The sequence below is a fragment of the Pelmatolapia mariae genome, linkage group LG23 (assembly GCF_036321145.2).
Source record: "Pelmatolapia mariae isolate MD_Pm_ZW linkage group LG23, Pm_UMD_F_2, whole genome shotgun sequence".
NCBI lineage: Eukaryota > Metazoa > Chordata > Actinopteri > Cichliformes > Cichlidae > Pelmatolapia > Pelmatolapia mariae.
This window is the reverse complement of record NC_086246.1, coordinates 36,874,980-36,890,943: the sequence shown is the minus strand read 5'-3', so window position 1 is coordinate 36,890,943 and position 15,964 is coordinate 36,874,980. Positions and strand designations below refer to the sequence as shown.

The following is a 15,964-nucleotide window of genomic DNA, read 5'->3' as shown; positions in this document are numbered from 1 at the left end:
TATGTGCAAACTAATTAAAAAAATAAACCCAACTGTAAGCTTATTGATTATATGGAAAATATAGACTTATAAATGCTAAAAATTGTAGTAGTAGTGTTATCAGTAGAAGAGTGTAGGTGAATGGGCTGTAAACAGCTTACATCGAGTCAAATGAGGCCAAATTCTTTTCTGAAAGGTTTCCCTGTGAATGAAGACCCCAAAAATCTGACTTTATTTATTATAAGAGTTTAACAGATATTTCACAGTTTAACACAAATAACTGCTTGCAAAGATGCATGCTATTTTGACCCACTGAATGTGGTTCAGCGGTAAGAATAGCCTTCAGTGTTTATGCAGTTTCTTTGCAGCCTACACATACAACAGTAAGTTTACATTTGAAAACAATTCAGTAAATGATGTACAACTAGAGATCAGTCCCGGGCTATGAAACAAAAAAGACTGAAACATAAACACTGAAAAAAACCTGTAAATACAGGTGTTTTCATTTCATGCACATAGACCACTAATTAATACTTTGTAATGAGGAATCATTTATTCAGGGTTTACAAGCGCTCGTCCTTTGGAAAACAGCTGAAAATCATCATTAATGGCTCCAGACTTTACAGATTGCTTTAAGAATATTTTATTTATGTCTGCATATTTACAGTCAAAGACCATTCACAAACATTTATGTATTTAACATGCCATATAAACAGTGAAATTATTCATGGAATAAATTCTACTCACGAAATGAAAGTGCTCAGAAAAAAACATGTTGCAATTCACTGCAGTTTCAATACAGCAAAATAACAAACTCCCCCACAGTGACCACTGAAGATGAATTAAGGGGCCGTACATAGAGACTTGGTGTAAGCATCGAAGCCCATTAAAAAACTAAAATGTTCTAATTTTATATCCTAATAAAAAAGTATTCATAAATAACTCGGGATAAAGCTTAATCTCAGCTTCAACATTTGTAATCTTAATGTTTACTATGGATTCACCAGGTAGAATAAATGTATGGTCTACCCTTTTTATAACAAAGGTACATTTCACCCCAAAATCAAAACTGCATTGATTCCCTCTGGTCTATGGTCTTATTGATCCTTCTAGAGTTTGGATCAATGCCACCTGTTTCATCCAACTGTAGAACCAACAAGCTTATGCCACGGTGAGGATTACTCCTCCTGGAGTATTGATCAGAATGTAATCACACTTAAACACAATGATCACCTAATGGGTTTCCATCCAAATTTGTTTCATCAAGGTCAAGGTCACATTTGCCATTTTACAGATAACAGCACACCATGCATCGTTTTGCAGAAATCATGACAGGGTTACTCATTAAAAAAATAAATAAAAACTATCTGCAAACCGTGTTGTTTGATGAGAGACTGACTTTCTTTCTAAAAGGTTACATTTGTTAACTATTTTTTGTTTGTTTTTTTACAGTTAACGTTTGTTAACTGTATCGCTGGAATTAGCGATGATGACATATTCATGCTATGGTAAAATTTTATTTAGTAAAAAGAAAATAGTGAAACAGGGCTGATGATTTAGCGTAAGAGGCATTGCTGCTGAGTTTTCAATGCTTTGAGCATCAAAGGGCCGTTGTCATTTAATTTCAAGCAGACATATCTAAACCTGTCACCTCCAAAAACAGCAACTCACACCTGAATAATGTAGACTGACATAGAGCATAAGAGGGCCAGAGGAAAATCTGTCAATCTGACATTGGGACGAACTGTCACTTTAAATGCTTTCAGAACAATGTTGAAGAGTGACTGTAGGAATGGAGAGAAAATGTCAAAGCTGCTGCCAATCATGATAAGAACAATAAAGGCCTGAAACAGAGAATGTGCTGTTCTAAGCATTTCAGACTGCAAAGTCAAAAGAAAAACAAATACACAAACCATGTTTTTTCTGATCCCTCGATATCAAAGAATTTTGTACAGTCCTTAGTTGGTCAAAAATATGTTGAATTTTCTCTTTATCTAGCATGAACTATTACAGCCCAGGCAAAAAGTGTAGATTTCCTCTAATACCAAATTCTCATGAATGGCCTCAGGATCTCGCAGATTATCCTCAGTTGACTTCTCTGTGTATAGGCCTAGTAGTTACCATTTGGTACCACTAGGAGCAGCCAAATCCCTGCAAAACAGGCACCAAGACTGGAAGCTGTGCAGTTTGATGAAAAATGAAAAGCTAAACTTGCTCGCAGATGCAGTTTTTATATGCAGTGTCATTATATAACCATTAATAATAAATAGACAAGGGGAAGCCAAAGACTCGAGGAAAGTTCACTGTCTGTGAAATGGGTGGGTGTTCATCAACGAGGCTCAGTGCAAATAAGTGTAAACATATTCCAAAGCAGTGGGTGCTTTAGTGGTGTTGGTGGTGTGCAGTGCCGGGCAGTGTGCTCACAATCCACTGTGTCTCTTTTTCTTTCACTTCTCGCGGAGGAGGTGTAGCACGACCGTCTTCAGGTAGTGTCCAAAGGCACAGACAGCAGACACCAGCCAGTGCGAACAGAAGTTTGGGTCAGTGCTCACCACGCACTTTGTTACATCCACCTGCAGGGGGACACAGAGGAATAAAGATAAGTCAGTTTCACACAAGTGGCAACCTTTGTGGCTAAAAATAAAAACAAACCAAGATATCCAACTTTTCAGGAGAAATCAACATCTTCGCCACCTGCTACAGAACACAGTTTGAGCCAATTTCTCCCCTTTATAACAACTGTACAAATGATTTATTTATTTTTACATAATTCACCTGTTGTATGGTTATAATCACTTTATCACTAATCTGGCCCACTCAACATGTGACATGTCTCAATTTTAGCTGTTTGTGAAGTTTGTGCTACTGCTTAGGTGAGTCAAATGTAAGTATTTTTTGTGTTACTTAGCTCTAACAAGTAGATATTTGTGTCTTCCAGATGCATCTTCTGTGAGTCATAAACTGTATATAAAGAATGAATGTAGCAACCATAACATCAACCATTTGAAGCCACCATGTAAATATTTTGAAGCTAGAAGAGACTGTATTTGAATAAAAGACTGTAGTGCTAAGTTATTAGCTAAAGCTAGCTTTTAACAAGCTGCATCCATATACTGTGTGTACGGTAGCCCTGAAAGGTCAAACAGACTGCAACTCAAAAAAGTACCAGCAAATAGGAAAATGCTGCAAAACCACACAAAACAAAAGGGAAGTTACATGAAATACAACAGAAGTAGAAAACAACAAAATCTAACAAAACGCCATGGAAATGTTTCTGGGGACACAATAACATGACGGACCAGCTGTAAGTGACAGAAATGCAAACATGTGAATGACTGCACTGAGACACGCTTAAAAGAAGCAGAAGGTTCGTCACTGTTGTGTGGGAGAAAAAGATCTGAGGTAACGTGTGTTTTATAATCACATAATTCCTAAAATACTGGAGACACATGTTTGCTATTAGCCCTTTCCTGTTAGCTTGTCACTTCCGCAGCTGTTCCTTCACATTATTGTCTCCCCAAAAACACTCTGGGTTTGTTTTGTAATTTTTTGTTTTCCCTTTTTCTATTTTGTTTAGTTTAACTTTCATTGTGTTTTGTGTGCTTTTACAGCATTGCTGTATTTTCCGGTCTTTTCTTAAGTTACAGTGCATTTGACCTCACTCTCTGTATGGGTGCAAAGCAAAGACACAAATATCTGCTTATTAATTTTAAGTAGCAGACTAATAAAATACTTGTCATATGATGCAGGTTTAGAACCCAGGAGCCAACTCTAAGGGAGGGAGCGCTAAACACAAAACACACCTTTAAGAGAGTTTGATAAGCAGTCCCAAAAATACAAAGTCCATAAGACAACATACTGACAAAACACAAAGGAGAGACAACACACTCCTACACTGAGGGCTAATCATGAGGATGAGACAGTTGAAATAAGGCAGAGGAAAGTTAAGAGTTTAAACTAAACACTGTCCATAGAGGGCCAAACTGTTTTGGAGAAGGCTATAAACAGCATTTCTAGTGCTATAAAGCTGACTTGTTTTTCAGTTGATTGCTAATCAGCTAACTAACTTTAATCAATAACCTGGCACAATACACCTCTAGCTCAAAAAAAAATCAAAGCTGTCAGTGACTGTAAGCTTTCTTTCAAAGCAGAATTTCACATATCATGATGTCATGGTGGCTATATCCATCGTTTATTTACAGTCTATTGTTTTAACCGTCTGAAGTCTAAGTTGCACTATGAGAGTATGTTATTTTTTAAAGCTGTTCTCCCAAGTCTTGGTAATCAGGGGACAAAAATAAATAGAATAGAAGAAAGTAAACCTTCTGACGGACACACATCAAAAGCTATTTTTACTTTTTTTCCCCAAAGAGTACTTTTGGGTTTTTTTCCAAAACAGATGGTTAGAGTTTCTCTTCGTGAATGATGACTTGGTTCTCACAGGGTTTAACAGACACAAGAAGACCTTACAATTTCAACATGTGTCCTTCATTTTCCACTAATCTGACAATCTGCAGATATGCAGCTAGCCCACAAGAATGCCATTTTAAAGCCAGAGCCCACACTTAATTCTGAGCACTGCTTACAATACGAGGCCATCTACTCAGACTTTTACAGACAATGAAATACCACAGAGAGTGCAGTTTAGTGTCAGCTCTGACACTAAACACTTCTCCTCCTTCAGCTCCCGCTGCTTCTCCCAGTCACACAACGTTATTTAGGTTTTCCCCACACATTGACATCATCTGTCAGAGCAGACGTCTCTGGGTTAGAGTGAAAAACAGGTCGCCCATTTGTACTCAGGAGGTCAGTTATAGAATGCATCGCTCTCCATTTCGTCACACTCCACTTCTCTCTGAACAAAACAGGCTCGGGTGCCATGTTTCAGAGCGCACGGGCACGGGCCTGTGGTTCGCTCTGCTGGAAAGGCATTAATGTGCTCTTTCCAGCAGAGCAGAACGCGGACAGAGGCACGTTGTCAGGCATCGTTCCATTTCACACACTAATGTTTGTCCAGGACTTTATCAGATAGGCTATTCCTATAAACACAATTCTGCAGAAGATCATCCCCTTTCTGTCTGAACCATTTGTTCCAGGTTTTTCCATTTTTTGTAAACAAAGAATTCTAGTTAATTTAAAACAAAAGGATATTGCAATTCTGATCTGGGTGGCTGTAACACGATATGACACACCAATCACAGGTGGAGAATGCTGTTTTTAAATTTGCCGACAAGCACTGAGAGGATTAATAACAATGAAATATAGTTAGCTTCACTGATTTGTTTCCTCCCAGCCTCTGCTACTGTTGTGACGAACTTCATCACAGCTAAATAAAATAAAAATGTTATTTTTGAAATGAATTTAATTTAAAGTATTACATACAATATTTTTTAGTTTAACTTCAATTGAGCCAAATTCGTCAAGGGGCAATTTGCTCAAAGCAGATCGTATAAAACACAAAAAAACAAAAGACACACACACACACTAAAAAGAAAATCAAGATTAAAATAAAAAAAGGTTAAAATCAAAAGTTATGTCCATATGCCCGCATTAAAAAAAGTATTTGAACGGTCAGACTTTCGGCAAGCTTTAACCCTTTCATGTATGAATTATGACAACCTCAATCAGCATTTTTTTCTTAAGTATTTTTATTCATCTTTAGGCATGAAAGGAAAAGAAGAAACTTGAGAAAAACTTAAGAAAAAAATCCTGATTGAGGTTGTCATAATTCATGCATGACAGGGTTAAATAACAATTACAATGAAACACGTCATACATCTATAGTAACATTAAACGACCAGTGGGTGGCAGGGTATGGAATGACACATCAGTGTCCAATGTAGTGGTTTATGTGCATGTATACCATCAAAACTGACACAAATACAAGAAAACAGCGTTTGAATAGCTGCCCACTGTAGTGATCACTATGTGTGAAAGGGCTAAGGGAATTTTTAAGTTTATTTGACCAACAAAAATGTTTTTATTTAAAACTGATTTATGCCCACAATTAATGTGATCAGTTGTGATTACTCTGCTAGGGCCTTAGGAGTAACTGACCTTATGTATCCACTATAGTTGACCTGGATGCCAAAAAGTTCAAAAAAGGAAGAGCTGTGAGTGAAAACACAAAGCAGTGAGGTTGAGCCAGGGAGACCAGCAGCAGCTTGGACTGAATGATAAGAAAATGCTGCTTCAGAGGGAGTATTTAGATTTAAAAGCGTGCATGTGCTGTCTTTCTTTAAAATAAACCCTATTTGCTTCAATAAAGTTGTTATCTAATGAAATAAAAATCACTGTACGCTGAATCACACACACAGACACACACAGACACACACGTTGCGATTGATAACCACCACGCCCAGCACAGGAGGGTGTGCCCTCTCAGTGAAAATGTGAGATCAAGCTGTCAGGAAAATTCTGAGCTTGGTAAATCTTCAGAAAGCTTCTGAAAACATGCAACTGTTCATGAACATTTGTCGGTGTATGACAAATAGAAAAGACCTGCAGGTGATGAACTGAAATGTATCACAAAGGCTGTGTGAAAAGAAAAAAGAAAAAATCGCCTCACGTCAACTTAAAGCACAAAACTGAAAAGCGGGACTCTGAAGTTACATGTCCACACAAGGCTCCAGTTTCAATTTCAACCCTGCTTGAAAAGCCTAAAGCAAAGTTTCTGAGTGCATGTAAGTAAATCACACATAGCGTGGGAAAAGGGGCAGGTGAGCGTCACACTATTTTTACAACAACCATAAATCCCTTCTTCACATTCACCGTCTCAGTTCAGTACATTTTTACAAAGAATAAAATATTTCTCAGCATATGTGGAGGGAGAGTTTCCTAATGTACATACACAGATACCTGGATATGTAACAGAGGTCTTACTTTGCATTTAGGAAAGTCATTTTAGTAATGGAAGAGCTAAATATTAAATAATAAATTGAAATATTGCACTAGGTAACAATAGTTGTCTCAAGGCACTTTATATTGGAAGAAAAAGTTGTTACAACATCAGAGAAAGAATGCAACAATCAGATGATTATAAATGAGCAAGCAACTGGTGACAGTAAGAAGGAAGAACTCCCTTTTATCAGGAAGAGAGCTTCAGTAGAATCAGGATCAGGGAGGAGCAGTCATCTGTTTTGCCCGGGGGAAGAAGAAGACTGAAAAGAGCGGCAAAGAGAAACCACAACGCATAAGCAGGCTGTGGTTGGTTAAAGTTATAGTCATTGTGGGGAATTGCATTAACTTAGCAGACTAGCTGATGGCTTCCTCTCTTCTTTGGTTTTATGAGCTCTTACTGACACTTAACCGAACCCACAGATGCCACCTGTCATTTTTAGTTACTTGTCTCATAGCTGCCACATAGTCCTACATTCATACAGACTAACACACGCTTACGGAAACATACAAACAAGTAATAATAAGTTGTCCTTACCCAGCCTCCTCTCTTTTTTAACCAGGAAGTCAGGCTCTTGCGGACAAACTCCCCCATGCAGTCGACAATGGTATGGACCATTGCTGGATGACCATGGCGTACACAGTCCACCGCCAAGGCTCCCGCCACAGCGTACAAGGAAACCACCTTTCCCCATGTCACACCTTATGAGAGAAAATAAACCACATCTTTACTTAAACCTATGGAAGCATCAATGTCCTGCTGTCTGATGTGTGAGCACATACTGAAAGTCATTATTTCATAAATGGAGAGACCCTGCTCTCCACTTGAATAACTGCAGTAGGATTTAATTCAGCAAATGTGTCTGTCAGCAGCTTTCTTTAAAGGTGGATGAACAAATTATCCAATCTCAGCAGGAGGCCTGCATGCCTTTCTGTCCCACAACGGGGAAAACCCAAACACAAGACCTGGGACGGCAGGCAGGCAGAATGCCTCGCTAGATTAGTGAGCACATCATTTCTCCAACCAAGCTTGCGTGCTCAGTAGAGCTTTCTGCCGCCACACCATTTACAGTCAGTGCTTCGGACTATTTTTGTCGTGTTTATATGTCCAACACATACAAACCGAGCCTCGGCTTCATCCATCTCCTCTAACTGTCGTCTGATCTCTTTGAAGAGGAAATCTGGAAACTTGCAGGATGATACTCTAAACTTTCTGCATATTTCATACTACTATCAACATCTGACAGGTCAGGAATTTAGTTTTTTGAACTGTTCAGAAAAGATTTTAAATGTTTGAAAAGGACATGAAGGTATGAAGGTAAAATATAATGGAAATTAAGCTGTACTCGATACTCGATAGGAAGTAAAGGAAGTAGACCAAAAAAAAAAAAACATTCAAGCCATACTCAAGTATGATCTCCCTGCTGCTACAAAAACAACACTATGTCAGTTTTAGGTGCTGTGAATGAGGAAATCAGCTGGAGTTAAATAAGGCGTTCACTTGTGGTTACTTTTACAATAAGACACATAACATCAGAAGGGGTGTAAAATACCAAACTCGAGAAAATCATTCTGAACTAAATCTTTTTTTTTTTGCAAAGCTGATATCCTACTGAGCACAGAGGCCATTTTCACTGGTAAATTAAAACAATCAATTCACACTTGTAGCACACATGCTCTGTGCAGGCAGCACCACCAGCAAACTGAATATTTTCCCTTTATGAAAAACCTAAAGAAAAACTTCAGACAATTTAACAAAATTATTCTTTTTACAGTTTAGATGCAAAACTGTCTTTATGTGTGTATCTATTATTATATTATTATCTATGTTTACTTTTATATAATTAATATATACTTAGTACTACAGGAAATGGAAATTGTAACAGTGTAGTCGTGTAGTCTGTGTGTGTGTCGACTACATGACTAAATGACTACAGCTACACTGTTGCGCGGGTTGCGTTACGATGCCTGAATATATTGCTGCTGTAGTTTATCTTTGTCGTGCGGGAAGCCAAATGACATTTCTAACTGTGCTTGTGCAGATTACACAAGTTTGTGGTCATAATCTGCTGTTGCTCAGGACTTCCTCTTTGTTCTCTTCTTCTGTCGGCACTGCGGTTTGTCCATGTTTACACTGTATTCACTGATACGCAAGTTTTCAACATGAGACTGAGACGTGAGACCTTTTTTTCTCGTGGTATTGAATTCCCTTTGTAAGTTTTCATAATCAGTTGTGAACTGTGAGAATTAAGGCAGATAATCTTTAAGTTCGCTACGTTTGAATTACTAAGTAACTCTGAACATTACTGAGGACCAGACTGACTGGATTTTCTCTCGTCTCCAGCCGACTGTTCATTACCTTTTCATCAGACTGCTTTGTTAAAATTCCCTGAAGAATAACCCAGCTGGGACTCATGACTGAACTCCTTGGGTGGGGTCCAAACTGTCTGTAACAATCACTCGCTCCACCATCGTGTTAACCTAATATGGACTGAATGTTTTCCCTCCAGCTCCTTTCATTTGAGGGGGATAATGGCAGCCCTAAAAATGTTTCTCACTAATGGAGAATCCTGCGGTGAATCTAAATAAGAAGTGTTTACACGACAACGGGCGGCATTATCACTTATACAAAACGTTTTAGTCATTTGTAATTTGTAAAGTAAAGTAACTCAGTTCTCCAAACGTTCAGTATATCTTTATTTTGTCTGTCTCAGGCTTCCTCCTTCCCAGTGATAACCAAAATACGTTCCCTTTTTTCATTTTGAAGTCCAAGTTAGTACAGGTTAGACCAGTTAAGAAAGCACCAACATTAGTTCCTGTGATGCAGATCTGCATGGCTTGATTTTCCAGATTTTGACCTACCTGTGGAGAAAATGTCTGCAGCGACAGCCAGGAAGGCGTCGGACACCACGCTCTCCGATGCTACTGTGATGTTCAGCTGTCGGGCAACGTTACGGTACACATTGGGACGAAGGTACTCCAACTCATCGCCTGTCCAAAACAAGAGAAAGCAAACTCAGTCAAAGCTCTCACTTTAAAAAACTCTCAAAAGCTGTGTGGCTTTTAAAAGTAACTATTACACACTTATAATCCACAGCTATCTCATCTAGAAGCTAGTCATATGGCTAATAAAGGCAATTTTGACCACCTTAGATAATGCTGTATAAAAGATATGACTTTTGAGAGATATTACTGAATAAAATACTTTGCATTTTACAAAATACTTTGTATTTGTTCTAATTGGAAAAATGTTGTCAATTGTTTTGATTAAATGGGGAAGCACTTTTGCTCAGTTAGACACCCTGGCTTGGTCAAACACCAAAGATCGTATATTAAACATGGACAAGGTCACTGTGAAGTTGAACCCAATGTAAGGAGACCCATTTCCTTAATCCTGTCATTCCTGAAAATGGCTGAAATTGACCTCACTGAATGCAAATCTACTTCTGGCCAAAAAAACCTAAAATAGTTTAAATTATGCAGCCTAATTGAAAGCAAACAATAGTAATGTTCTTTAATTACTCATACAGTGATTTTGATATCACCAATAAACTACTGGTTAGCCTACACTCTGCTAATGTGCTAATGTGGGCTAATTGGTCGGTTAAGACTTCACAACAGGGCCTCCTTCCATGGAACTGTTTTCAAATAATAATGATGACAAATATATTGAGAGTGTAGCTACATCAAAACAGGAAGTCACGTGTTTATAAGAAGCAGCTGGTTTGACCGGTCGTCAGGAGGCTGGTACTGAAAATGGCCTGCTCACCTGAGGTGTGAAACCATCTTGGTGCATGCAGTAAAGTGTCCCGTATGTCATTCCCAAATACTCACAGAAAGATATTTTACTGCAATTAAAACACTGTAAAAAAAATCAAATCTATAGACTCAACCTCTTCTATCAAAGAAATAAGGAAAATTGAAAAAAAAAATGTTTACAGTATAAAATTCATATTAACAGGCAACAACTCAGCGTTGAGCTGAGCTTGGACTATCTCGCAGGCAACCCCCTATTAAGCCAGTCAGTCAGTTTTTGAGTTTTCAGAACTTCTTTGGTGAAGTTGTGAAGCCTCAACTTTAGCATTTTCACCGTCACCATTTATAAGTGACAAGCAAGAGGTGACAATCACAACACAGCCATGCCCTAAAGGATATCACGCTTTACTGCCCCTTTGGACTCCATTGTGGATCGTAATTTACCCAATGAACATCATGTTGTATTTAGTAAGAATTGAAACTAGTGATTGAATTCATAAACACATCAGGAAAGTGTTTGTAGAAGTCATAGGTGCAGAGAGCAGCGGAGACATTTTCTCATAGAACCAGACGACTGTTCAAAAGAATCAGGTTTAAAGCACTTCTGTGTTGGTCTCACTTTTCTAACCCAGAAGCTGTTTCTATCTGTTACATACATTCATTTTACCTCTTGGCTGTTCACATCTTTGTATTTTAAATCAGGGTATGACAGCCAAGCACCGGAAAGAAAAACAAAGGGACACTGCCAGGTGATAAAACACGGGTTTATCATCTCTTTGAATCTTAACCTCTTAAGCCCCAAGCCTACCTGATCTCCTGCCTTTTGCCCCCGTATCAGGGGGCGTTGGGGCTTAAGAGGTTAATGGAACCCTTTTAACAGTAAACACTTTAGTGAAAGTATTAACTGAGCACTGTAGAAAGACTGAAAGCAGAGGAAAAGAGCTAAACTTTCCAAAGATACCAATAACATCCTGGAGTCTCTGACCCGGCCAAAAAACTCCATGACATAAATGCTTTTACACAACATAGTTTTTGTTGAGATTAAACAAACCAGATATGACATATCAGTTAGTGAGCTTTTAAGATGCTGGAATTAAGTGAGTTTGGTCAGAACATGGCTAGACTGGTCCTCCCAGTGTGGAGTTTTTCTGTTATTTTGCCAGATATTAGTCTGCTATCAAAAAAGGTGAACTATTTATGAAAAAAGTCTCATTATTGTCGAAGTGTTTTGTCTTAGAAGGGCACAAGTGGTTTTGTTCAGTTTCACTATTTAGCAACAGTGTACCCCCTCCAGGATTTTCAAAGCTGAGCAGCCGAGTTTCAACATGAACTTCCAGTGAATTATCTGGAGGTGGGAAGATCCCCACGCATGGCAAAGTGAATCCTCCCAGAGGAAGAAAATCCACCACACCAGTTTTTATACTGGGCCAGCATCCAGAAAGGAAAATATTACGCAAACTAAACGGTGACCTTAGCTTTTTTATGGGGATTCCTGGGAATCACGTCATGATTCTCTAAATAATAAAGGAGTTCTCCGATAAAGTCGTTTACGTGTTTATTTATTTATAAGTATAAATATAAAATAAAGACATAACTTTATCATAAATCTCAATCTGGCCATTTAAATGATTAAAATATAGATATATTCTATAGAAGATAGATATATTCCATAGAATATAGAATATTGTGGCATTTGGCTGCACAAAAACGTGAAACGTGAACTCCGCGCTCTCGGAAACCATATTAGGACTTACCAGGAATACGACACATTTTTGAATATTAAACACACATTTGAAGGCGATCGCGGGTCTCTGTTTGAATTAAGTGTACTATTATGCGCAAAAAGCGCACGAATGTTTCCCGAAAACTTACCCAGCCACAGCAGGACCGACGATATCTCTCCCAGTGTCCCACCTGATGCAGCCAGTCCGTGTTCAGGCTTGGACCAGCCGATCCCGGCACGGTTCAGCCTGGAATGGATGTATTCCCTGCACAGTGCTTTGGATTGGGACACCAGCTCCTTGTCGGTGGGCGAGCGGTCAAACACTTCAGAGGCAAACACAGAGGAGCGACGCAACATCTCCATGCCCCCGTCACCCTCCTCTGAGTGCGCTCCTCACCTCACCGCCTCCACCGCCTCGCTCAGCGGCCGCTTCTCCCCAGTGGACGCCCCCTCTCCGAACCTTCTCCTTATGCCCCGTCTCTCTGCTAAGAGAAAGGAAGACTTGTGGAGATTATCCTGCAGAACAAACACGGGGATTAGGTTGTGAATATCTTTTGATAGCCTGGATAAAGCTCCAGGATGCAAACGCAATCAAAGTCTGTCGAAAACCCAGGATAGAGACTTCAAGAAGAAGCTTGGCACTATACCTGAAAAGTTGTGTATGAATCCTTAAAGGTGTGCGGACATCAAGCATCATTCAAGCGCACTTACCCGAAGTACTATGTCGAGAAGGTAAAAAACCCCGACATCCTTATTGTGCTGCAATTTAACCCCTCGGTGAGTAGAAAATGTTTTCACTGAGTTTTGGTGACTTACTGCCACGCTGAGTGTAAAAAATGCTTTCCAGTTTACAGTCTACAGGCAGGCTTTCCTTCTAAGGGAACTTATTGTGGAGTGAAAGGCGGAGATAAGCTGTAGCAACACAAGCACCGCCCCTCTACCCCCGTCCCAACTCATATAAAAGACACACACAGGACATGACCCAGTTGTGTCTCAGCTGTTAATCAACAACTGTTTTTATTAAAGGTGTTTCTACAAGAAAAATTGTAATTTAAACTTAAGTAGTTCTGATTTGTGGAACGCAATGAAGCATTAAATGTAGTTTAAATGAAACAAAACGTGCGTGATTAAATCAAGTGTGGGATCAAACTGGAACATGAGAGCGGTATTTAGTTAACTGAAAGCAGGTTGTGAAGAGATTAGAGGCAGTTCAACAGTAAAATGTTAATAAAAAGCCCTCTGTCTCAGATTAGAAAATGAAAATGGACATGATGAAAGCAGTATTTCAATTTTTTTGCTGTATTATGTGATGCAATCTTTTACTGCACACCATTTTTCTTTCACAACAAAGCCAAACCCATTTAATAGCCACTATTAAATCGCGTGACTTTCTGACAGCGTATTAAAGACAGCAGCACACATGCGTGTTATTGACATGCAACAGTGGGATATAAATGCATGAGGAGTTAAAAGAGGTGAGTGGAACACAAATACTCACGGTTTATGGTCACCTGATCCAAACTCAACTCTATGCTTCATCAAAAAGGAAAGTTTGAAGGCTAGTAGGTGTCTGCCTCCTGAATCCAAAGTGGGGGCTTGTTCCAGTGAAGAGGGGCCTGAAAACCGAAGGCTCTGCCTCTGATTGTACTTTTACAAATACAGTGGCTTGCAAAAGTATTCGGCCCCCTTTAACTTTCCCACATTTTGTCACATTACAGCCACAAACATGAATCAATTTTATTGGAATTCCACGTGAAAGACCAATACAAAGTGGTGTACACGTGAGAAGTGGAACGAAAATCATACATGATTCCAAACATTTTTACAAATAAATAATTGCAAAGTGGGGTGTGCGTAATTATTCAGCCCCCTTTGGTCAGAGTGCAGTCAGTTGCCCATAGACATTGCCTGATGAGTGCTAATGACTAAATAGAGTGCACCTGTGTGTAATCTAATGTCAGTACAAATACAGCTGCTCTGTGACGGCCTCAGAGGTTGTCTACGAGAATATTGGGAGCAACAACACCATGAAGTCCAAAGAACACACCAGACAGGTCAGGGATAAAGTTATTGAGAAATTTAAAGCAGGCTTAGGCTACAAAAAGATTTCCCAAGCCTTGAACATCCCACGGAGCACTGTTCAAGCCATCATTCAGAAATGGAAGGAGTATGGCACAACTGTAAACCTACCAAGACGAGGCCGTCCACCTAAACTCACAGGCCGAACAAGGAGAGCGCTGATCAGAAATGCAGCCAAGAGGCCCATGGTGACTCTGGATGAGCTGCAGAGATCTACAGCTCAGGTGGGGGAATCTGTCCATAGGACAACTATTAGTCGTGCACTGCACAAAGTTGGCCTTTATGGAAGAGTGGCAAGAAGAAAGCCATTGTTAACAGAAAACCATAAGAAGTCCCGTTTGCAGTTTGCCACAAGCCATGTGGGGGACACAGCAAACATGTGGAAGAAGGTGCTCTGGTCAGATGAGACCAAAATGCAAAACGCTATGTGTGGTGGAAAACTAACACTGCACATCACTCTGAACACACCATCCCCACTGTCAAATATGGTGGTGGCAGCATCATGCTCTGGGGGTGCTTCTCTTCAGCAGGGACAGGGAAGCTGGTCAGAGTTGATGGGAAGATGGATGGAGCCAAATACAGGGCAATCTTGGAAGAAAACCTCTTGGAGTCTGCAAAAGACTTGAGACTGGGGCGGAGGTTCACCTTCCAGCAGGACAACGACCCTAAACATAAAGCCAGGGCAACAATGGAATGGTTTAAAACAAAACATATCCATGTGTTAGACTGGCCCAGTCAAAGTCCAGATCTAAATCCAATCCAGAATCTGTGGCAAGATCTGAAAACTGCTGTTCACAAACGCTGTCCATCTAATCTGACTGAGCTGGAGCTGTTTTGCAAAGAAGACTGGGCAAGGATTTCAGTCTGTAGATGTGCAAAGCTGGTAGAGACATACCCTAAAAGACTGGCAGCTGTAATTGCAGCAAAAGGTGGTTCTACAAAGTATTGACTCAGGAGGCTGAATAATTACGCACACCACACTTTGCAGTTATTTATTTGTAAAAAATGTTTGGAATCATGTATGATTTTCGTTCCACTTCTCACGTGTACACCACTTTGTATTGGTCTTTCACGTGGAGTTCCAATAAAATTGATTCATGTTTGTGGCTGTAATGCGACAAAATGTGGAAAAGTTCAAGGGGGCCGAATACTTTTGCAAGCCACTGTATCTACAAGCCACAAGTAAGCCTGCGGTCAAAGGGCAAAGATCTATGTTGGGATAATATGATGCTACATGATCATTTAGGACTTTGTATGTGAAGAGAAGACTTGACATTCAGTTCTGGATTTTAAAGAAACCAGTTTAGAGAAGGCAATATGAGAGAAATGGGATCTCTCTTTCTCGGGCCTTTTAACACTTTTGTTGCACTGAAGGCTGAAGAAGGAGTTTGATATTTGATATTAAACATATTTATTTATCTGGAAGTTGATAACACTTGTGCCCGTTTGGCTTAGTCTGAGAAAGGGTTAGCCTCGCCGTGTCCAAGATAACATTAGCACTCACTAGAGCCATTTTCACATAAAACTATA

The 15,964-nt window shown here is 39.6% G+C and overlaps 1 protein-coding gene across 3 annotated transcripts; it reads right to left on the bottom strand.

The window, feature by feature from the left end:
- Positions 1-585: 585 nt before the first annotated feature.
- Positions 586-13,257, bottom strand: boka (BCL2 family apoptosis regulator BOK a). Of its 3 annotated transcripts, none has more exons than XM_063467001.1 (5): positions 13,067-13,257; positions 12,505-12,840; positions 9,739-9,867; positions 7,415-7,578; positions 586-2,552 (listed from the first exon to the last, which is right to left on the bottom strand). In XM_063467001.1, the coding sequence occupies exons 2-5, from the start codon at positions 12,716-12,718 to the stop codon at positions 2,427-2,429; spliced, it is 633 nt and encodes a 210-aa protein (XP_063323071.1). In that variant the 5' UTR covers positions 12,719-12,840; positions 13,067-13,257; the 3' UTR covers positions 586-2,426. The 3 variants fall into 3 exon arrangements, with proteins under 3 accessions (XP_063323071.1, XP_063323072.1, XP_063323073.1); XM_063467002.1 differs by having other exon boundaries at positions 12,505-12,837; XM_063467003.1 differs by lacking the exon at positions 13,067-13,257 and adding an exon at positions 13,003-13,021 and having other exon boundaries at positions 12,505-12,837.
- Positions 13,258-15,964: the final 2,707 nt, after the last annotated feature.